The sequence below is a fragment of the Bacillus rossius genome, chromosome 7 (genome assembly GCF_032445375.1).
Source record: "Bacillus rossius redtenbacheri isolate Brsri chromosome 7, Brsri_v3, whole genome shotgun sequence".
NCBI lineage: Eukaryota > Metazoa > Arthropoda > Insecta > Phasmatodea > Bacillidae > Bacillus > Bacillus rossius.
The window spans coordinates 56,391,941-56,416,384 of NC_086335.1; the positions used below are offsets into that span (position 1 = coordinate 56,391,941).

General features: G+C 36.3%; 2 protein-coding genes across 3 annotated transcripts in view; one reads left to right on the top strand and one right to left on the bottom strand.

Moving 5' to 3' along the window:
• The window catches only part of LOC134534096 (BMP and activin membrane-bound inhibitor homolog), a 63,435-nt gene extending 54,954 nt beyond the window's left edge, over window positions 1-8,481 (top strand). The window contains exons 2-4 of the mRNA XM_063372141.1: window positions 51-195; window positions 2,742-2,872; window positions 4,964-8,481. Coding sequence (XP_063228211.1) covers window positions 51-195; window positions 2,742-2,872; window positions 4,964-5,499 — 812 coding nt within the window. The 3' untranslated portion in view covers window positions 5,500-8,481. The remainder of the gene's footprint in view (window positions 1-50; window positions 196-2,741; window positions 2,873-4,963) is intronic.
• Window positions 8,482-12,099: 3,618 nt separating this feature from the next.
• LOC134534097 (ADP-ribosylation factor 1) lies at window positions 12,100-24,107 on the bottom strand. 2 transcript variants are annotated; one of them, XM_063372143.1, is made up of 5 exons: window positions 23,734-24,107; window positions 23,287-23,457; window positions 14,952-15,061; window positions 14,177-14,302; window positions 12,100-13,579 (listed from the first exon to the last, which is right to left on the bottom strand). In XM_063372143.1, exons 2-5 carry the CDS (start codon window positions 23,432-23,434, stop codon window positions 13,415-13,417), a joined length of 549 nt encoding a protein of 182 aa, XP_063228213.1. In that variant the 5' UTR covers window positions 23,435-23,457; window positions 23,734-24,107; the 3' UTR covers window positions 12,100-13,414. The 2 variants fall into 2 exon arrangements, with proteins under 2 accessions (XP_063228213.1, XP_063228212.1); XM_063372142.1 differs by having other exon boundaries at window positions 23,796-23,968.
• Window positions 24,108-24,444: the final 337 nt, after the last annotated feature.

Here is a 24,444-nt window from a genome sequence, read left to right on the forward strand (position 1 = left end):
GGCGGCCACGGCAGCATCTTGAGCCACGCCCGTCGTTGTTGTTGTTGCAGGCGAGGTGTGGTGCTTCTGCAACCTGCCGCAGTGCGTGACGACCAGCTACATGTGCAAGTCGCGGGGCGCCGGCTGCTTCTCCGACCTGTCCAGCTTCCAGGACGTGTACGAGGCGCTCCACGGCTGCGTGGACATGCTGGACAGGTGGGCCGCCCGGTGGACACGACGGGTCGTCATCACAACGCCGAATACCATAACGCCGAATGTCAAAATTGACCACAAACGCCGACAGCTAGAAAACTGCTGTGTACCACAACTCGAACTCCGAAAAATGATTTTGCGGGAAAGGGGGGCCACAGGAGCAAAATGAAAAAAAACAACTGAATGAATTTGTGTTCCGACCTTACCTTCTAACGTAACCTTTGTGGCAGTCCTGCAATGACATTTTTCGGCGTTAATGTATTTCGGCGTTGTGGTACACAGCAGTTTTCTAGCTGTCGGCGTTGTGGTCAATTTTGACATTCGGCGTTATTGTACGTTCGGCGTTGTGGTATTTCGGCGTTGTGGTGCGCCCCCGGACACAACTCCCTTCCTTGTTTTCTTTTTTGGGTGCCGTAGTTATAGAAGCCTGAGATGTCCGTGATTTTTTCTTTTTTTTTTTCCTAACCTAACTAAAACTAAGTGTATTTTGGAGGGGTCCGGGTTAGGGAGGGACCTAGGTGCGTCTCAGGCCGAAGCCTATACGCCTAGTCATGCTGGGATTAGCCATGCAGGGAGAGGGTCGCATGCATCATGTGCTAGGAGGGGATTGGCCAGCCATGGCAGCGATTGGCGCCATGACTAACTCCCCTCACTCTTAAATCTAGACTATAACTAAAGATAGGGTGGGCCCAGGTAAAACCTGCATAGACACAGGGAAAACCCTGGGCACATTCATGCGGGATGCAAATTGGCATGCATTACATGTAGGAATTTACAGGAGATAGAGGATGGTCTGGATGAAGTGTTGGAAAGAGTAGAAAAGAGTCTACCATGCGGGGGTTGGGTACTTGGACTCGTGGTCCTCTTTGCTAATTGTCCAGTACTGGATTTAGTGACCAGGGACGCAAGCGCTCCTGGTGGTGAGTGGTTGCACTGACCACTCACTCCGCCGCCAGTCAGCACCTAAAGAGATGTCCGTCAAGTTTCGTCCCTGCCCGAACACGCCCGAATATATTCACCTTCGGCCAACCTCGGGGATTTGTTTTATTTTTTGCGCAGGAAAAAATGAATTTAAATATTAAAAGTGGTCGGTTAGGTTAGCTACATTAAAACACTTCAAAACACTATGGACGGTTAGTTAGGTTAGTATAGTTACATTAAAATAAACAGAGAAATATAAATATATATAAATAAACACGAGGTTGGCCGAAGGTGAATATTCGGGCGTGTTCGGGCAGGGACAGAACTTGATGGACATAGGCTTCCCGCTGTGTTCATCGGCAACACGATAACCTGACACAAGTCAACTGTTTTGAAAAAAAAAAAATATTGCGCTACCTTGATTTTTTTGGTTGTTCGTTTCTGGAATATTCACAAGTGTTTCAGAATATCTGTTTTCCAATACGGAACAACCAAAACACCACGTTAAACTTCTTTTATCATTTGTAAAGAAAAGCTGCTTAACAGCATATCATAAGTGTTGAAAATCATAACTTCAGTTTCAATTGCACAAAAAATGTACACGTGTACATTAATGTTAATAGTCTTAAATGTTGGATCTTTGACGATTGAAAATAATCTAGCGAAACAAAGAAGGGAAAATATAACCACGTATTTTCCCGGATTTTATTCATTTTTTTTCTAATACATACCAAAAATTATTTTAATGATTTAAAATAAGTTTACTATACTAAGATAATAATACTGCCTATGTGTATGTACTGTACAATGTTTCATATTTATCCTCAATCAAACACTTTATCCTCCAAAATTAAAACGTAGGTATAGAACTGTGGAGTACGATCATAATATGTATAGTACATTTTGTATTTCTTTACCACATAATAGCCCACTATTTTAAAATTTGGTCATGTCTGTATAAAACGATCGATAAAAATCTATTTGTATTTTTCTGTGACACCATTCTGATGTTGAGCAGTTTTCAAATTCCGTGGTTTGTTCCGAAGTTGCTAACGTATTATTTGCAGTGCTTTAGATAACAGGATGTTTTTGAACAGCAAATAAAATGCTCAGAATGGTTAAAATTTTCGAAATGTACTGAAATGGTATTGGAAAATGTAATTGACCCCCTCCGCCGTCCATCACTGTTGATCCGGCCTTGGTGTGTGGCCAGGTGTAGCGTGTAGTGTGGATGGGACCAGGGTCTCCACAGTTAGTACTTTCGTACTAGATCTAGTACTTTTATAACTTTTTTAGTGGTTTAGTACAGATCTAATACATTTTTCTTTAATATAATAATATTATTGTAACTCCAATATGTTTTATTATTAAGCGTAATTATTTTTAAAAAAAACTATAGAATGTATGTGTGTGTGTGTGTGGTGTGTGATATTTAAGTTCGAGCATTGCAATGTCATAATAACTTCCTAAATTGTTAAAAACCATAACAAATTATAATTTAGTACTTTTTTTTCTCTAATCTAGTACTTTTTTCCTCGGCTAAGTTGGTACGAAATATTTTTTTCCTTGTGAACACACTGGATGTGTGGAAGGGACAGCGCGCGAGTGTGAGTCTCGCCTTGTCGCAGGGAGAGGCAGCAACAGTGCGCCGCCAGGCCCGGCGCGGACTCCGCCCCGCGGCTGCGCTGCTGCCACCGGGACATGTGCAACCACGTGGACAGCCCGGAGATACACTTCATGTACAACGACTCCTTGCTGGGTGAGTCCGGAGTGGGAGGACGGCCGCACCCCAACTGCTTCCGAACTTCTCCCAACTTTGCCGATCGCTCATGAAAAAAAAAAAAAAAAAAAAAAAACGGTATTATGTAGTTTGCGGTCATAGAGCATTTTTCGTGGAACATCTAAAGAAATTGTCTTTACTTTATAAAAACTGGCATGCGAATGTGCGTGTGTCTATCTATATACATACATATATACACACATACATACATACATACAGGGGCGCAACAGCAGGGGGGGGGGGCAAAGGGTATTTTGGCCCCCCCCCCCTTTCTGAAACCTTGAAGTGGGGGCAAACAGGGGCAAAGAAAGTGCTGTGTAATCAATTTTTAGATAATAAAACTGCTTAAATAGCACCATTTTCCACCTTGAAATACAAATTTTCCCGGGGGAGGACCCCCCCCCCCACTTCAATAGGGGGGATCCATGATTCTTTATAAAAAGGTATATTGCCCCCCCCCCCCCCTTTTGGAAATTTAGTTGGTGCGCCCATGCATACATACACACATACACATACCCACACATATACACAAACACACAATCATGGTGGGTTAAAAAAAACAGTAGTTTTGAATACATAATAGTATATATCTTGGTAAAAAAAAATTGTAATATACAAAAAAATGTAAAATAATGAACATTATTGATTTTAGCTTTGGAAGCTGACAAACGTACATTGTCAGCAAGTGGTGTGTTTGTACATGGTGTTAGGTAGGTAAACATAGTCTCGTGGGCTAAGAGTGGGGAGGGAGGCTGGAAGGAGTTTGTGGCCCAGCACTGTTTCCAACCCAGCATGTGGTTTTATGTGCACACTTCATTCCTGCTCTCCTCCCCCCCTCCATGTTCAGCACTTCCCCTCCGGGAGGGAGGGGAGCGACGGCTCTCAAAGAGCTCGTTGTATCGCTGCTCATGGCCGCCTGTGCAAACGCTACGTAAACATTTCACCAGCTCGTCTCTGCACAGGGGTTCCATCTGCCTCGTAGTCACGTTATGCCCCCGTGCTGTTTGCATTGAGTGTTGACCTGACAGCTTAGTAGTTGAAAGTAGTGCCCAGCGGGAGGGCATGAAAGGTGTTTTGTGTGCACTTCTGTAAATGCCCTTCAGTGTAACTTGAGTTTGCAGTGTTAAAAAAAAAAGTACTGCAGTTTGCAGCTTATTCTGCCAACATATTACCAGATCTGATTTAAATAATTTCGTATATACACCATTGCTGCAATGGTTGACGTTCTTAAAAAAATTTGCGAATTCATTTCGCGATAGGCTAAAATACATATAGTTATACCTCAGTGCTGCCTCTGCTATTGGCTCACAACTCACCTTTATGACTGGGCCAATGAGAAACACACGACCAAAGCTATATTGAATCACAGGCTGCTACGCTGGGACGTCTCACAATACAGCCGCCAATGAATGGGCGACATTTAACAGAGTGTACGTAGAACTATGGAGTTCATCCTGGAGGTCATTGAACCCGCCAATTTTCCGGTCCCTAGTAATGATTTTAATCAAGCTTAGACTCTGTTGCAGAATCATTCAAAGTTTGTACAGCCACATTTACCATATTGTTCTAGTTATAAGCAGCGCTTCTGTCGCATACCTCAGTGTGATTTATATTTCTCTGATTATCCTTATCCTTAAGCTCTCTGAACATGAATGTACTTACAGAAATAACATCTTATAATTTAATTTAAAAAAAAAACAAAAAAAAACATTCAATTGTTAACAGCCCTGAGTGTTGTGTGTGAGCAGGGGCACAACAATGGTGGGGGGGGGGAGGGTATTTTACCTCCCCTCTGAAACCTTGAAGTGGGGGCAAACGGGGGCAAAGAAAGTGCTGTGTAATCAATTTTTAGGTAATAAAACTGCTTAAACAGTGCCATTTTCCACCTTGAAATACAAATTTTCCCGGGGGAGGACCCCCGGTTCAATAGGGGGGATCGATGATTCTTTATAAAAAGGTATATTGCCCCCCCCCCCCCTGGAAATTTAGTTGTTCCGCCCCTGTGTGAGAGTGAGAATCAGAACACGACGAAAGAGCAGACGAGTGGCACGCCGCGCGCTGTTGTTGCAGGGTCGGCCAACTCGAGCGAGACCACGCACCTGTACCTCAACAACCTGCCGCGCGCCGGCGGCAACGAGGCGTGGTTCAAGGTGGCGACCATCGTCGTGCCGATCCTGGGAGCCGCGATCCTGCTGCTGCTGGTGGGGCTGGCCCTGAGGATCCTGCGCAAGGAGCACGACCGCCTGGCCAGGCACGGTGCGCTCTTCAAGCAGCAGCAGCCGCAGCCGCCGCGCTACCCGGGGGAGCCCTTCTCCAAGCGGGCGCCGCTGCTGCTGCTGCGGCACCAGAACGAGGTGTCCGCCGGCGCCGGTCGAGCGCTCGACAAGAACGCCGCCCGCGCCAAGCTCAACTCTCCGCCTCCCCCGGACTACTCGCTGCTGGCGCCCTTGCACCGGGACTCGAACCTGCGCAAGGCGGAACACGCCTCGTACCGCGACGTGAACCTCACGCTCGCGATCCCGCCCTGCGGCACGGCCGGCAAGCTCTACGACAAGCACCACGTGGGGTCGTGGGGCGAGGTCCCGCGGTCCGCGAGCCACGTATAGCGACCGCCCGCTCACTCGCTCCCGCCTTGTACATACTACTGTACATTGTTCCGTGTTTCCAGACATTTGTTTACGAATGACAACTATTGCATTTTTTTTACGTGCATCACCATGCTATTTTTTTTTTTTTTTAAGGTTGCGTGGTAAGCACACCGTTGAAAAACCCATTGTAAATAATTTGACTTTATTTCGGATAGAATGTATTGTTTTCCCAACAGGTTATTGCATGTTCCTTACAACACATTCTCATATTGAAGATGTACAAAAGTAATTTTCCACAAAAAATTAATTAAATTTTCTCTAGAAGCAATTCTTCCAGATGAAAGGATATGAGGATTACCAACCTTAGGCAGATATCATCTGTGGATTTGTATAAAAAAAAAACACTGGCATTCGTCGTTGATACTGCTTGGAAACCTCTTGTTAAAACTGATGTAAGATGTATCAGCATAAGGGTGATTAATTAGAATAGTGTTTGCCATCTATTAACTTCCTTCTTAATGCCTGTTGTTTAATGTGGAAGGGTGTAATTGTAAGGGACACGCAGTTGCTGCAATTTACTTTTACAGCATGTAGCTTAAACCAGTTGACAAGATGCGAAGTATTACAGTTGTAAAGATCATGCAACCATACCAGACAGTGAAACTGTATTTTTGATGATTGTTATGATCATGGTCAAGGCTTCTGGAAGGCTAATAATATTCCATGTAACACCATGGTATGGAGAACTGTAACAGACGCATGGAAAACTTCAAGCCAATTTTGGTCTGAGTGCATACATTATTTACACCCAGGTGTAAGCTACATCTGGCACTTATGTATTTAGTACATCAGGTAAAAAAAAAAATCACAGTGATGATACATTTTTATATTATTCCTTAGTGGAAATGTACAATTTTTTAGCTTTGCCTTTATGTACTGCAGTAAGAAGTATTTTGAAGTACATGAAACTAACCAAAGATGTTGCCCCCAAGTTTTTTTATACTCTTGATTGATGACTAGATGTTTTCCAGTTGTGTCAGTACAAGACTGACTGAAAAACTGATGCACAGAGACTGAGAAGTCTGCCATTTTTTTTCCCTAAACATTAGTTGGAAGCACATGTGTACTTTGCTAGGTTATGTGTTAAAAGAAGTGTCTTGTTAGTAATGATAACCAGTTAAATTGCTGCATTTAATTTACACTGGTTAACACATAGCTCAATTATGTGTTCCTGTTCTTTTTGAATATCAGCTAGTAAAACTGCTTGCTTCTTTGACAATAATTTGTATTTTAAATCCCTGATCATGGAGATGTAATTGCTTCCTTGATTTGTTATGAAGTTAGCATTAAATTCAGACAGCAAAACATTTATTGATTAAAAACAAACTGAAAAATTAGTAAAGTACCTTAGTGAACTTGAATGAGCAATATATAAAATTATTACAAATACAGGTATGCAGTGACTTACAAAACACTAAGTTATTTTAACAGATGTGCCATGACATTCATGTGTTCATTCACCACCTAATTTTTCATCTTAATCACCAACATATTTTGAGCCATGTACACATTTATACAAAGAAAGTTTAAACACATAACAGAGCAAAAAGATAACAATTAGACCTCAATTTTTATGTCACATTTTTGTGTGCTTTGTAAAAAAAAAATAATTACAGCCATTTTCTAAGACTATTCTATGGATTTGTGATGAAATGAGCTCAGGAACAGGTTTATTTGGACCATTCTGGACTAATATGTTGTCCAAATGAACAAATGCTGTCGAATTGTAGACTAGTTAGCATTGTATGTAAAATAAAATAGAAATTATATTGGAATAGGCCTTATAATAAAATTCCAATTTACATGTACAAAAATTGTTTGCAAGTATGTGTGCATGTTTACCTGCTTCCCATGTAGCAGTTCATAACTAATTACCCATGTATGTCAATCAATAGTTACAAACAATTGCCAGAATACATGTATTAGCACAACTTGCTTTTGCATACAAATTTTTTGCAACATAGACTTTAAGAAAGAGCATTAGTCTATCCAAAGTGATAAAATCTAAGCAGTGCATTGCCATACCAATCTTTAAAAACAAATAACTTTATAGAATAAAGTATATTTATACATAGTACAAAGATGTGTGTATTCAGTGAATTGTAATGCTTTTCTCCAAAATGTATGCATAAGTGATTTATAACTGCGACCAATAAAAAAAAATTAGTCTTGTTTTACAGGTAGGTACTTCACTGAATTTTAACATTGTAACTAACAAATCAGTATGAGAATGTAAACTTGTAAATTTTCCCATTTGAAAATTTCCATGTTTCTAATTTTATAGTGTCTTCTTGCATGGACCATCTCAATAGTATGTATCTTCCTAAGACCACAACTATGATTTTTTAGGTTAATTTTTAATTAATTATCAACAGAAAATGCTAAAACTTGTGAGCTCATCATGTGTAAGTAGCAAGTGCATTTTTACAGGGATAATTATACTGTAAAATGATTGTCCAACATTTGGGAAGTCACATAGAAGCACATTGCTCAATGTCATTTGAATTCCCAGTCAGGTGTAAAGTTTAAAGTGCATTTTTAGCAGCTTTGTGTATAGTGTGAAATAGTTCGAAAGAGCACTTGAGTGTATCTTGTCTTATTTATTTTATATTTTGTGGAAATGTCACACCTGCAGAGACTAGATTTAAACTGCCTCTTTCCAAAACATTGTTTCTAGATCTGGAATAGAAAGGCTGTGATAAACTTGAAGGCCTTTTAGTAATTTTGTATGTCGTTAATAAGTGCTTCCTCCAACTATGTAATTATGTAAAGTTTTGCTAGGTAGCAATATTGTAACTATGTTTACTGTGATGACCATTGTAAATTTGAAACTTTGTGCTAGAGCTAAAAAAAATATTTTTACAGGTAATATTTGTAATTGAATATAAAAAAAAAGTGTTTCTATTTATTACTGCTAAAATAAAACATCTGCGGAAATTATACTTTGCTTACATTAATTTAAAGTAAAAATATTTTAACCCGCAAACAGTTTTCTAATATTAATAAAAAAAATTGCTATCGTCAGTATGCTGCCATGTTCACTATAAACTGGAGTAATAAATGAGTTCAACCAATGTTCAGTCTGTGTACAACACAATTTCATTATTTTTTTAATGATTTATCTACATTTAAAAGATCTTTTAACTCAATATGTTAGAGACCACAATCATGCTGAAGTATTGATTTGCCGGACTATCGAATGTCAATATTACTCCAACAGGACAGTGTCTACAAATATTTGGCTAACCAATTTCAGTACTTTTTCATGACGATTCTGTAAAAAATTTTCTTAATTTTTTAATTATTTATATAACCAACAATAAACATGAAGAAATGCAATAAATACAGTTTTATCAAATCCACAAACTTTTAAAGTCAGAATGATGCTAATTTCCACATGATTTAAGTGGTTGCCAACTATTTGTCTTTAATGTGCGACTGTAAACTAAAGCAAAGTATTGACATCCAGAATGCTAAATAAAATAGCTGCTGGAAATTACTTCAGTTAAGCTTCGGCCACACAAGAAAAACATAGCCAGCTACATCTTAGGTTATCACTGGCCACACCAAAGCTGTATTCACCAATGTTTTCATGTTGGTGGTATTGCCAGGTATTTGGTTGTTGGCTGTTTTTATAAACATCTCTGACTTTGTGCATATGCAGATATTAATTATAAAAAAAGTATCACTTACTGCATTTGCTTTTTTGTTAAATCCCCCCCCCCCCTCCTTGGTTTTAACAATGGCATGTCAGTATAAAAAAAATAATTGAACTAGATATGAAAATATTTGTTTATGGAATAAATTAATGTAAAAACAGAGAAGGCAGGATAAACCCCGGAATAATTTTGGCTTCCCCATACAAATGCTTTATAAAATAACTAATTTCTTCAAATTCTCTTTTTTAACCAACTTCTGAACACATTATGTTTGCATACCTTGAGAGCCAGCAGAATATCTGATGTGAACTATACTGATCTCAGGCCACCCGATGCAGCGAAAACATGGTGTATCTGTGTAGGCCTCACCTTTTTTGTGAATTTCTTGGAATAAATAAAATTTCAACATCATTATGTTAAAATGAATTTCTTTTATACCTATTAAGTAATAACACATACTTCTAAGTAGGTCATCAAAATAGTAAAAATAAGGATAGCTGAACATGTATTCATCTTTTGCAACATATTCAACACCACAGAAATAAATTTTTTTTTAAATTTTATACAATATTTACAGGGTTTCCATTATTGAAATAGTAATTCAATAACAAAGTTAATGAAAAAAAGTTTCATGATCATAGTATAGTAATAAATATCTAGGATAAGTCCATTATAAGTTTGTATTATCAAATGGCCTTCAAAGGTATACAAAAGTTTAAATGGCTAGTAAATTAAGATAACTTGCCTGGTTTTTGAAGTAGTACATATATTTCTTTAAGCATAATGATAGTGAATTTTTGACGCATGATCATAAAATGAAATTTTCACAGGAATATGACAAACCCAATGTATGACCATAAAGCATTAGTCACAAATATTTAAGGACATACTAAATGTAATGGTGTGTCAAATGAACCTTAATGGTGAAACAAAATATATTTCATAAACTGATGTCATAATGAAGAGTAATTTCAAGTTGATACTGGCATTCTATTGTAGCAGTTATAAATCAGGAGTTTAGTATTTTCTCAAGTCTTTCTCATTTTTATTGGAGATGTTCCATTATAAATTTCGCTCTTTAAATCTAATGATTTGTCCATGTAGCTACTCCCATAGAGAATTATAGTGGCAGGTGCATTAACTACGTGCAAGTCACATTTAACATTTGTCCAGGTCATTTTACTAAATCGAGAAATTATTTTTTACAATTTTACATTAATATTGAATACTGAGTATTTTAAAAATTAATTTTGAAAATAGCTGTATCTTAAATAAAAAAAAATTATAACTTGTAGTGTGCAAACTTAAGTACAATTTCTTAATTTATTTATTTTTGACAATGTCCAAACGCAAGTTTCCAATTTGTTAGGTGAATTTATGATTTTGCCACACTGCTCAACTTTGGACTACAAATGAAAGAACTCCACTATTCTCTGCACTTAAAAATATCCACAATAACAAACAATATGAAACTGGGCTTTCAAAAGTAGAAATTTTTTAAAAAAATAAGCCAAAATCCACTTCCCGATTCTTATTAACTGCAAAACCACTTTCTTAAACATAAGAGTAGAGAATTTAAATGAAATTTGGAAGCAACGAAGAGGTGCAACCGGCTATGAAGAACTTCCTGAAATACTGAGCATTGATTTTCATCAGAAGGGTTTCTTAACATCAATTTCATGGTACAAAAAAATTACAAATGTTGGTGTAATTTTGTAATATTTTTCTGTGAAATAAAGCTCCCTTGGTGACAAAAAAAATTACTTTTGGAGCATTCCTAGTCACGTATATTACTCATTCACATGAAGAATTCTTGCAGATACAAAATTGATGCATTCCTGTACAAGAACTCTCAGCAAGTGGTTGGAGATTCCGCTGGCAAGCTAAAGACCTAGATTTTACACCTGTGGACTGGTTCACTGCCATTAAGTGAAATGCAATAGTGTATCACCACTGAATAATCTTTCCTAAACCACCATTGTGCCACGGCCTTCACCACAGCAATTGAAGTCTTTCAAAGAATTTATTTCATACGGTATTCTGCATAAGAAATGAGACATTTTTTTTCTTCTTTTAAGGATCAGTCTTGCACACCGTGATTTATTTTTATTTTATAGAGTTATTTCTACAATTATATTTCTATAGCTTACATGCAATTTGTCCTGCTACAATATATTCAACATTTAGCATATCATGGGTGTAAAAAGTTGCATTCTTTATAATTATCACTTGTCACTATTTACACCCATATTACACTAAGCGAATACGTGGCAGAACAAATGTAAGGGAGCTACAGTTACACATTAAAAAAAATCCACATGTTTGAATCTCCATATTCTGTTTCTATCACCCTAGTGTTAGTACCTCAATGGCATTGCTTATATTTCGCAAACATCAAGTTCCAAAATAAAATAAAAGAGAAAAAGCTTATCTTATGTCCCAAGAAAGATTTTAATACTGCAATGAAACTGGCATCTTTTGATAGTTAATAGAATAGCCATTACACAATGAAATTTTTTTGCATCCCACTATACCTAACTTTCAATTTTCTTTAGTAACAATTTGAATGCATTTCTGGCAAACTGCAGGAGTGCAAAGATTTGTACTGTGCAATGACAACTGAATTATTGTCAGAATAAACTTCGGTAATGAAGCTTCGGTAACCTTTATCCAATAGGTCATGTTCTTGGGTTGCAAGGAGCTGAGACAGTCAGGTGGGTGCTGCCATGGTTTAATGTTTAATGACACAAAACCTAATACTTTGTTGCCCTACAGCCTACACAGCCTTCAGTGGCCTTGCAAGATCACATCCAACTAAAGACAGTAAGTAACAGGCTTCCGTGATTTGAACTTATTTCAAAGCAATAGGCACCGTTCCCCATGAAATAAGAGACACATCAAAGCACAAACACATTATATATTTCTCTCCACGAGTACTGCACACTTACACAATATGCAAAGTTTCATAAAAATAAGTGGTAATAATTTAATGTTACATTTATGAGGGTGTACTAAACTACAAACAATACCTAAACTTTAACCAGGTAGTAAGAGATTGCAGCCCTGCTCCAGCACTCTAACTAAACCAAGTGTGAAGGCATTTGAGTGCACCAAACAAGTGGGTGAACTTAAACGTTACCAACCACGACAGCTCTTCCATTACGACCTAGCTACTAATCTTTTGACTTCGCACTCCATCACTAGTAGTTACGTAGATTTATAAAATAAACCAGGAAAATGAACAAAAAATCTTTGTGACAAGACAAAACTGCGGAATGTCAACATTTCATCGTATATATTCGTAAATTTTATACATTGAGTTCTACACTTTTTGTCAGTTTCATACACTAGAAATATCAAATCTGCAAAACAAGGATATTAAATTGAAGAATAGCACAATTTTTATCAATTGATTCAAATTTCTACTTGTTGCAAACCTGAATTATTTTACAGTCCAAATGCCAACATGTAGAAACAGACCTGCTATTTCTCCTCAATTGCAAAGGCATATACCACAAAAAAGCAATTACAAAGACAAAAATGAAGTAATTAATCTATGTTATAAAAACAATGAAAAGCAAGGAAAAGAAATGCAGGTCTGTCACAACAGCATATTTATTAATGAAACATGAAGTTTAAACACCACTGGTGTTTTGCTCATCCTGAAAAGACGAACCATCAGCCATTACAATGGAAAATGCAAGCAAAATGCAAATAAAAAACAGACGTGTGGTATTTTGCTTGCAGACTCCCGAGTTGCGAAAGTAATGCAGCGCTAAAGTCCACGCATGCTGGCCCCCCTAGAAGCTCCTTGGGCACAAACGCCTCAAAAACACTACAGTTTTACAAATTTCTCAAACCTATGACACTTTGGAACTGAAGACACTCGAATCGGGCACTCTTCCATTCCACGTTGCTTCTCTTCAACATGTTTGATGCACAAAGATACAACTTACTTTCTGTACTTATTTTAAGTCCAGCTATACGTAACAAAAAGAAAACAACCTTTTGATGCTTTCTCAGCAAATGATCATGGGGAAAATGAAGGTGCAAAACAGACAACGAACTTAGCAAAAGAAATTCTCCATACAAATATCACATGTGGTCGAACATGAGAAATATGTAAAATCTGTCCAATTTTTGGGACCAGGTGAGGAAACTTCCAAAACTGTCCAATGTCAGTCGCGACCCAGCGGGCTCAAGAGCCGGCCTGCTTAGCGATTGGCGTTCTTGAGTTGGTTGGAGAGCCAGTCGAGGCCTTCGTACAGGCCGTCGCCACTCGTGGCACACGTTGCCTGGATGTACCAGTTGCGGTTCCGCAGCGAGTGCAAGCCCAGCTTGTCGGTTATCTCCGCTGCGTTCATTGCATTCGGCAGATCCTGCAAACATCACATTCAGCTTGTGGTATAGCTTCCTTATTATTATGTATAGCTCAATGTGGCATAGGACCTAGCTACGTTTGTGGACTGCTGTAATAAATGAGAGTTATTTATTCCTGATGGTTTCACATTGTTATCAAATATCACACTCTAACAAGGTATAACAGTAACAGCCAGCAAATATATTATTTATGCCCTGTGCCACACCAAAAATTCATTTAAATAACTAAAAATTGAAATCACAGCAAACGAATTGAAGAAACCAAAGTGGCAGGCTTAATTCCCTATACTGTACAGAATATGAAATTGAAACAACCTCCCAAATAAAATTTAGTTTAACTTCAAGACATGACGAGCAGAATTGTTTATGAGCATCCAGATAACTACATCACCATTGTACATTTTTAAAAATGGAATTTTATGTTCTAACCTCTATGAACACCAGTGAATAATAATTCCTACTAGCGATAACATGCCTCAGTCCCGTCTTGAAACACATTTGTTCACCATCACAGCTCTCTGGGAACTGTTTTATCATCACAGGCAGTGAGTGAAAACAGGCAGGCAAGCAGGCAGACAGAAACCTGAACCCATTACCTGTTTGTTTGCGAAGATGAGAAGTACAGCATCTCTCAGCTCATCCTCAGCAAGCATTCTCATCAGCTCTTCCCTTGCCTCCCCGATGCGTTCTCTGTCGTTGCTGTCCACTACGAAGATCAGGCCCTGGACACAGTTACCCCCGTGCACACTGTCAGCTGTCACATTCGTACCCCGCATATACACTGTTTGGAAGTACAGCTTTAGGTTTAGATCACTACATACATTAAACTAGGTACAGCTTCTCTTTGAAATTTTACATAAACAAAACATGTAAAGTATCCTCTAAAACCACCAACTACTATTCGTAGCCCATTACTAGTTTCATGGTTACTATTCTTGTGCTAATGGAAATTTAAAGATCAGTGTTTTCTTCACTTTACAATTATTTAAGCATAGAATGTTCTAGCATCACTGAATAATAATTCCTAGTAATGATAACGTGCCTCAGTCCCGTCTTGAAACATGTTTGTTCACCTTCACAGCTCTCTGTGAACAGTTTTATCATCACAGGCACTTCAAACTAAATTTTTGTCCAACACTGCTGCAAAAACATACTGTAATTTCACGAAAGCAAGAAGATATATTTCTGTAATCAAATAAAAAAAAAAATCAAGAATTGTAGTGGTTATTGAAGAATGAAGTTCTGTAAAATGCCTGAATTACCTGGATGTAGGTTTTAATGAGAGTAAAGTATGGTGTAACCAAGACATTTTGGTGAAAAGAAACAAGCTATTTTATAAGAGTACACATAACTAAATAACACGTAACTCACCTGTGTATTCTGGAAGTAGTGCCGCCATAAAGGCCTGATTTTATCTTGGCCACCGACATCCCATACTGTGAAACTTATGTTCTTGTACTCCACAGTTTCAACATTAAAACCTGTAGTTAAAAATAAACTCATTAAACAAGATTTACTGTCAGTGCAGAAAAAAATTTACTTTCTGATCTGCTTGTATAATATGGTTCAACAGATATTCAGATTCTGATACATTTCCAAAAAGACACCTAAAACACTTAGCAGAATCCCTCTTTGATACTAATTAGTGAATTGTACATTGAAAGGCTTTAATCCGGCATTCTATAGGTTTGGCACATTTTGCAACAGGATACCAACAGTCACAGTGTTTCAGATTTTTTTCCAGGTGTATTCCCGTAGTTGACCCCGTTGCCAAGGGCTATACTTCCGTAATGATCTTTTGAACAAATGATCCAATTCACTGATGCAACCTGATATCAGACTTGCTTTTTTAAATAGTAACTCATCTGTAAAAAGTACTGGAGCATTACAGAAAATGCCAATTTTTTATTTCAAATGGAAATCAATTTGAAGCATACAGTGACCACACAGTATTGTGACCATATCTCTGTCAGAAGCAGCTTCAACCTGCTGAGGAGATAAACAGTGATAAGGAAGATCTAGTACAGAAAATTACTCAAAAGTGGATGCTTTGCCCCTTATAGTAGGAGCACCTGCAAGTTATTTATTCCTGTTTAAAGAAGATCATGCAAATTCCACGTTTATTCATATGTTAGTAATATTAAAATATATTCAAAATGGTAAAATACTGTATGAACACTGTATGCTTCAATGTCATAGAAATCCATATACAATTTTTTGACAATTGGCTTTCTTAGCTTTATTTTACAGACCTTATGTTACCCACAGCAATATTCATAATCAAAATAAAAATACAGTATTTCACTAGAAAATAATTTGGTAGCATTAAAAAGGTCAAACAAAAGTCAAATATAATCACAGGTTTTTAGCAAAGCATATCAGATGAATTAACTTTTCACAGATAGTTCATGGGAGTCACACAAGCCACAGTGCAGCAGGCAAGTGTAATCTGTTGACATTCAATACAGAGGTCGAGGCAGTAAACAACTGATTCTCGATACAGTAGACAGAGAATTTCCAGACTCCAGGAGACGATTTTGACATCACTATTTATGAATCTAGCAATTCACCGTACCCCATGTTAGAAGCAGCATGAACTTGTCTTTAAAAGCCCCGCCTATCTGGACACACATGTGGTGTGCAAAGCTTAAGAAAAAACCACGCTATGCATTTTAATATTGAGGGAAGATGAGTAGTGCTATTTACATATTTCATTTTTAAACTATATTCTTTGAATAGTGAAAATGGCTAATATGTGGTTTTATCTCAGTATAATATTCAAGGCATGAAACACTCAGTACAGATTTTTGAAAACCCTCAAGGGATCTGCATTGCTTCTTTAACTTCATTTCCCCACCATATGTTATATTTACCGATGGAATCTCATAGCTGTCTTATGCACGTAAAGAAGTCCACATCCTTGCGCTTAGAGGCAACACAGCGCTAGAAACACCAGCGAGCATCGCACTAACATACTTGAACTACTGCTTCCACCATCTTGATTTTCATCGTACAGTCCATCTTTCGTAATCTGGCCTTGCAGATTGCCCTCAAATTCTAAAATGATTGAGATCTGACGAATTTCCAGGCCAGTCCAAAATACTTATCTTCTTGTCCTTAATATTTCACCACTAGAAGTATGGCATGGAGCTGAGCCTTGATGAAAAATTGCATTTTCCATTGGCTTGAACTTTCTCCAACTCCTGAACCAAACACTGATGTAGCATGGCTTTATATTTTTTACTGTTCATTACTCCTTCTACTGGAATAAGTTTGTCAGGTCCAGAGTACGAAAAACAGCCCCAGAACATCATCTTAACTGGATGTTTGACTGATTGTACAATAGGGGCTTCAGTAAGTTTTTCATCCACCCCCTTATGAACGAATTTTGATTGCTGGCCCTGTACTAGAAAGTATTTCTCGTCTTGAGAACAGTTATTTTCGGCCCAATTAAGTCTTTTTTTTTTTTTTCATTGTGGCAGTCAAGAGTTTTTTTTTGCGGCCTCATGGATTTTAACCCCAAACCATTAAAGATCTTATAGGTCGTAGCTTTTTTCTTGGGTGCAATTTGCTGTTATGCAGAAGGCTGGCATTTTCGAGGAGTGGTCTTCCTTCTTCCACTTCAACAGATCCAGTCTCTCTCTTCTGCTTTAATAGTTTATGTACAACACCCAAACTCACACCACATTCCACTGAAATGCTTCTCTGTGTCATTGATGTATACTAATGAAGCATAATGATCTTTTATCTTTTCCTTGGAGTAATATCCATGATGCCAAACATTCATAAAAACCCTATAAATTATCTAATATTTTGCAAAATATCAAAAACTCTCAAAAATAACATTAACAATGTTAAAAATATAATTGTACAGGTTTTTAGCTGTACATAATCACAATCATAATGTTATGACTTGCCGTCAAAATAACTGCCAGAATTGACATGATAAGTGACAGTATTGTCATAACCCAAATAGTAATTTTTTGGTTGTGTTCACATTAATTCGCACAATACTGCAAATCTCCCCCCACACACAAACACATTAAAAACTCACAAATGCACTGTCACTTCAATAGTTGAGCATTCCTGGTCCTTGCACTAACATTCCTCTGTAAGTGTTTAAAAGTTGTGGCGTATTGGAACATTGGAGTATCATCACAAAATATAACCAGTATCTAGGCTTGAGGAAACTTTTTTTTTTGGCTAAAGGAGGCATTAATATATCGCAAGTGGATTTTTACTCATGACTGATATAGTACCTGTTTCTAGAAATTAAGGTGAATAGCAACTAACTTGAAAGGTTGGTTAGATCATGTCAACTATACTAATAACAAGTAAATTAAAATTTTACAAAATCTTAACATGCTATTAGCTCAACCTAACAACTTTTCACTTACATAGTTATTATTCAACTTATTTTTCCAAAAGCACGACTACAATCATATTCTGACAAATAAAAATATAAAAAAAAAATCTTTTAATAATTCAATGCTCTGCAAGCAGTTTTCAACCAACCTCTATTCAACTGACTAGACAAACAGATAATTCCTGATGGCTTTCAAAAACTCAGTTTCCATAAGAATTTCCTGCACCAAATAATTACTCAAGGCTAGTTCTATGTTTCCCAATTTTCCCTGTCCACTCAGATAGTTCGTAGCGAATTTGTCGATTTTGCATCATTGTAATATCTGATGTAAGAATGGTTAATGTCAGAAAGCAGACTATACATTGATATGGTCAAAAATTTTTAAATTACCTTGAAAAATTAGGTAATCTTTTGTCAAAGGTTCTACACGATTATGAATGTCATCCTTTTCTGCTCACCGCAAAAACTATGTATGTGCATCAACAAAGGTGAGTGTGCATAGTTTTATTTTTTTTGTAAGTCATATCCAGATCCTATGCATTTATCCTGATGGCATGATCCTGCTGTATATGATGCTTGCTCTAATGACATGATATAGTAGAAAACTTGGTAGTGGGAAACAGCATTGAGTTTGCAAAAATGGCATGGTTTAGCCAGCTGAAAATGAGCAAATATTAATAAAAAACATTTTCTCAATTTAAATTGCTTCCACCCTATAATTTTCCTCAACTTTATGGCCCTGCCTACTAGCGAGTTCCTTAGAATCCAGTGGGAATTTCCAAACACTGTTCTTAGGGTAATTACAGGAACATCTTTAGTGCTCAAAAACACCATTTTAGGAATTTTTTCCCCAAAAAAAGCCACCAACATAAATTTTTTCCCAATAACACAATGCCATTTTACAGAAACATCAAGCACAACCAGAAAAACTCTGAATTACCAGATTAAGTATTATCTTTCTTTCTACAAATAAGCAGAAACTCTATATTTTGACCAAATAAATCATGTATTTGCATTGAAACAATCCATTCCTAAATTTCCATGATTCAAGCACCTGATAATCTGCAGGGTGCATTTTACGATTCCAGAACATTTCTAATGACGTCACCAATATGGCATCGCTTACATCATTACTAACCCTAAATTCTTACAGGACAAGCGCAAGAATATGAGGGTTTTGGGAGAGGGGAACTATAAACACACTATAATCCCCCCCCCCCCTCAATTCTAGTCTATTTTACAATACCAAAATTTCATTATTTCTGTACATTATATAGATTACATTTGGTATCGTGAATTACGTGCCCTATTTAATACAAAACTTCATGATTCTGAAAAAATTAAGTTACAGGAGACGTGAATTATAAAGCATTAAAACTGGTATAGCAAACTACACTAGAACAGGTGGGATTGTAGTCTACTTCACGATACCACCACCATTTTTTCTATTATTTATTACTTTCAATGAACTATTTACTGGCATTTGTACTTCATGATACTGCAAATATATTTTCTATTAATCATTACTATCAATAAATAACTAACCAGTATAAAAGTAATCAGGTCAAGACTAGTCTAGTTCACAATACCACAAATATATTTCCTATTAATTCTTGCTTTCAATACATTAATTATCGGTATCGCAAAATACACTACACCGGGTGTGACTGTAGTCTACTTCAGACCACCTTGATTCTTATTCCTATAATAAATATAGTTTAAAAAACTAAAAAACATGCTTTTAAAGAATATCAAACTAAAATGTTAAAAATAAATATAGTTTAAAAACTAAAGAAACATGCTTTTAAAGATTATCAAACTAAAAAGTAAAAAATAATTTTAAAATTAAATTTATGACAATAGTATATAAGCAATACTAGTATAAATGAGAAAAAAGCTTGAGGCGCTTTGTGCCATATTTTTTGAATATTAAGCGCCCCATGCTTTTTTCTCATTTATACTAGTATTGCTTATATACTATTGTCATAAATTTAATTTTAAAATTATTTTTTACTTTTTAGTTTGATAATCTTTAAAAGCATGTTTCTTTAGTTTTTTAAACTATATTTATTTTTAACTTTTTAGTTTGATATTCTTTAAAAGCATGTTTTTTTAGTTTTTTAAACTATATTTATGTATAATTATCATAGGGAAATGAGTTACCGACACTACCTATTACCATCTGAGATAACTATTTGGAGTTGCAACGTCACAAAGAAATGGTAAAGTCTCTACGAATCATTTGCAGTTAGATGTATGGATATAATATTAGAATTTACCGGGGAAAAAAACATTTTTTTTTTCGGCGTGGCCGGGAGTAGAACCCACGATCGCTGAATCCGAAAGCTGACGTCACAGAAGTCGCGCGCCTTAGACCGCTCGGCTAACGAACGTAATGAAATGGGTGGGACATTTTACAGTGATGAGTCACTCACTCTTAGTCGAAAGAGTTACAGACGGACAGACAAACATACAGGTGAAGCTAATATAAAGCATGTAAAAATCCTACTTTTAAATAATTATTCCACATTTCAGCAAAAACAATAGACCAAGTGGGACTGCATTCTACTTCTTTATAACTGTGGGACTGATTTTACTTTATGATACCCAAGAAATATGATCTCGAAATATCTTATTTCAAATTCATGAAATATCAGTATCGCAAATTACACTACAGTATACTTCAAGAAGTATACTTCAGTGAAGGTTTTACTAATAGTATTACTTTCCAAAATTTATTCATTGGCATCACAAATTATACTACACCCGGTGGGACTAGTCTGATTCACGATACAGCAAAATTTTTAATGGAAATTGTCTCACCACATTACATACCAGTATCCCTAAAGAACCTTGTTTGAAATTAAATCTACTTTACGATTACCAAAACCAATATTTCACCTAAATTAAATACGCAATTGTCACCTTACACAACACGACATATACATAAAAAAACTACAAATCACCAAAAATTCACATCCATTCAACTCTTCTTACCTTTCTTGTTTTCATTGCAGTAATTCTATACTATCCATTTTTCTCTTACAGTTGCATAATTTATTCCAAATCCAATTGGCATTTCTCTAATTCATGTTCCTATCTCACGAAACAATAACCATCATTCATCCATTTACTAATACAATCTCAAGCCACACATTCTTTCTCTCCACTGCATCTTTATAACAATCTGTTACAAATAAACACCACCTTGCTCTTTAATAGATACAAATACACTTATTTACTTCAATTCTTGTAACATTTTTAATACCTATTGCTTAAACCTATTTATTTATTTATTTAATAACACAATACAACTATTATTTCCTCATTACGTCACTCCTTGTACCTCATCCACGTCATAACTACCACTATTATTCGTCTTTTATTTTCACACGACTTGATTTTCAATGTTGCCAATATTTTGTTATGCATTATCATTTTTTCCACAATTTTAACTATAAACAACTACTTATCTCCTACTAAATAGACATCATTTTCTCCTGTTATTTTCAACCAATTCGAATCAGCATCATACAATGCACTTGAACCCCTACTGGTGTAGAAAAACATAAGCATTAAGAATTAAAGAAACCACTACACAACATACAGATTCCCTTTCTCATGCGCTCGCTCTTTCAGAAAAATTGAGACTAAAAGCTCTCTGACATAGTTCTGACAATGCAAGAGTGGGAGCAAGAAAGAGCACTCTCTTAACCAAGACAGCCTAAGCCCACATTAACTAAGATTGAAAAATGTAATATGGTGACAACTTCAGCCCTGTCATTTATGCTGTCAACATTAAGAGCCGAAGCCCTTCAAATTAAAATGCTATTACTAAAAACCGTGAATGCTTCCGAGAAAAAACACAGGACATATGTGAATAAGCCCAATTTGAAACAGAAAAATAAATAAAGGCTAAATAGTTTAACTTTTAATATGATCAGGGAAAATACTAACACACTAGTGTGGCTTGAGAAAGACAGGTAGAAATTTGTCTCAAACATAAACCGAACTGTCAAAAGTGTTACAGACTACACCTTACGGTAAATATGTATTGTACGGATTAGCGCCAAAAAAAATCTTAGAAATATGAAATAACTTTCATTATATGCTATCTTACGTCCTCTTTTCAGAACCGCCTGCGGAGATAAAAAATTCCAAATACTTTTGGAGATATGGCCGTTCTTATTTTGCTATACCAGACGTGTGTAATAATTTGACCGTCGCCATTTTATATTTTGCCGTGTGCGCGTGAATGTCTAAATAACATAAATTTTCCATTAGGTAAGGTTAGTTACATTATAAATACTTCAAAATAAACCGAAATTAAAAATAATATCAATTTATTTTACATGTTGTATAGTTTTAAGTATTTATAATGTAACTGACCTGACCTAACAAAATGGGACAAAGGTAGATTAGGTCAGGTCAGCTACATTATAAATACTTTGAAACTGAACAGACATTAAAAATAATAAAATTAATTTTATTGGTTGTTTAGTTTTAAAGTATTTATAATGTAGCTGACCTGACCTAACAAACCGGGAAAAAGGATGAACAGAATAAACTCACGTAAGTTTCTTTTTACATGATGTATTCGTTTACGTGAGAGTCCTAAGATCCACATAAAGTTCTGCCATTCCCGATTACACCCGAATATTCACCTTCGGCCAACCTCGGGATTTATTTATTTTTGCGCAGGAAAAATGAATTGAAATATTAAAAGTGGTCGGATAGGTTAGCTACATTAAAACACTTTAAAACCATTTGGATGGTTAGTTAGGTTAGTATAGCTACATTAAAATAAACAGAGAAATATTAATAAATAAACCCGAGGTTGGCCGAAGGTGAATTGTTCGGGTGTAATCGGGAATGGCAGAACTCTATGTGCATCTTTATCTCCGTTCGGGAACATCGCAAAAAAAAAAAGATACTTGTAAACAAGCAACCATTATCGCCGCACGAGTGCACAGGATGAAAATTAAAAAATTCGATATCTCCAAAAGTATTTGGAATTTCTTATCTCAGCCGGGTTTAATGAAAAGAGGAAGTTTAAGAGCACAGAATAAAGGTATTTTCGGATTTTTAAATTTTTTTTAAAAAAAAATCGCCAAAAAATGAAGATTAAAAAATTCGATATCTCCTAAAGTAATTGGAATTTTTTATCTCCGCAGGCGGTTCTGAAGAGAGTACGTAAGATAGCATATAATGAAAGTTATTTCATATTTGTACGATTTTTTTTGGCGCTAATCCGTTTAATACATATTTACCCACCTTACATAATGAAGAATTACAAACCAAGTTACCTACATAATTACGAAAAAAAAAATTAAAACTTACCAATTGTTGGAATTGTCGTTACTATCTCTCCCAATTTCAATTTGTAGAGAATTGTAGTTTTTCCTGCAGCATCTAACCCTACCATTAATATCCTCATTTCTTTTTTACCAAAAAGGCCTTTGAAAAGATTTGCGAATACATTCCCCATTCTTCTTATTGGAAAAACACTACCTGTAAGACCACAGAATTAATGCAACTACAATAAATACACAATAAACTGACACGTATGCGGCATTACTCATGACAATACTAGGGAGCCGAAACATTGAACACATCAATTTAAGACAAGACACACAAATGAAAAACCAAATTATCTATATTCGTACACAAAATCATAGCAGGTCAAATAAAGTAAGCTACCTCAGATGTTTGACTTATGCCAAACAGTTTGTCAACTTGGACTTGAAGAGAAAAAGTAACACAAAATAGGAGTGAAAGAAAACGAACCTGAGACAAAATAAGGACTGATTACAGAAGTCCCTGAACACGACCTGAAACGTATTACTTACAACCCGAGATCAAGACGTTCTGATATCCTTCCGTTTAGTTACCACATTAACCCTCACTCCACGTAAATGTCAAAATGGCTGACATGAAATAGATTTCGTAGTTCATGCCACGTATAGGGGTCTTGAAATTGACGTAATTGGTCAAGGATTTGCACGTGATCATAGAGCATACAGTAGTGACTCAATAATACCCGATTAAATTAATAGAAATAATAGTTGTTTAATAATAAATTTTGGATAAACAATCATAATAAAATTATATTAATAACGCAAGTTAAGTTGCAATGAAGTTTGAGTATCAGAACAAAAAATGTACAAAACAGTACTAATCGACATTATGGCAAAGGCACCATTGCAAACAAAGTTGGTAAAAAGAGTGTGATTGTGTGTTGGCAGAATTAGATATAAAAAAATCGTCACGCGGTCGGTCTCCACAGAGAGAGTGAAAATGTGCTAAATGTCGTTAGGGAAAATTGTTAATGATTTTGGTTTTACCCAGTAGATCAGCCTCACATGGTATTCTAAAATGATTTCGTAAGTTAGCGAACAAACACTAATTTGTTCAATACAACTGTAACCTAACTCACAATCCATATTCCAGAATGCATCCAAAACCGAATCCCAGTAAGAGAACAGAAAGTAACTGTTT

Coding starts and splice junctions, on each gene's coding strand:
- LOC134534097 (XM_063372143.1), bottom strand. CDS start 23,434: ATGGGGAATGTATTCGCAAATCTTTTCAAAGGCCTTTTTGGTAAAAAA. Junction 14,303..14,951: donor ACTACTTCCAGAATACACAG/GTGAGTTACGTG, acceptor AACTGTGTCCAG/GGCCTGATCTTCGTAGTGGA. Junction 13,580..14,176: donor TCATCTTCGCAAACAAACAG/GTAATGGGTTCA, acceptor TGATGTTTGCAG/GATCTGCCGAATGCAATGAA.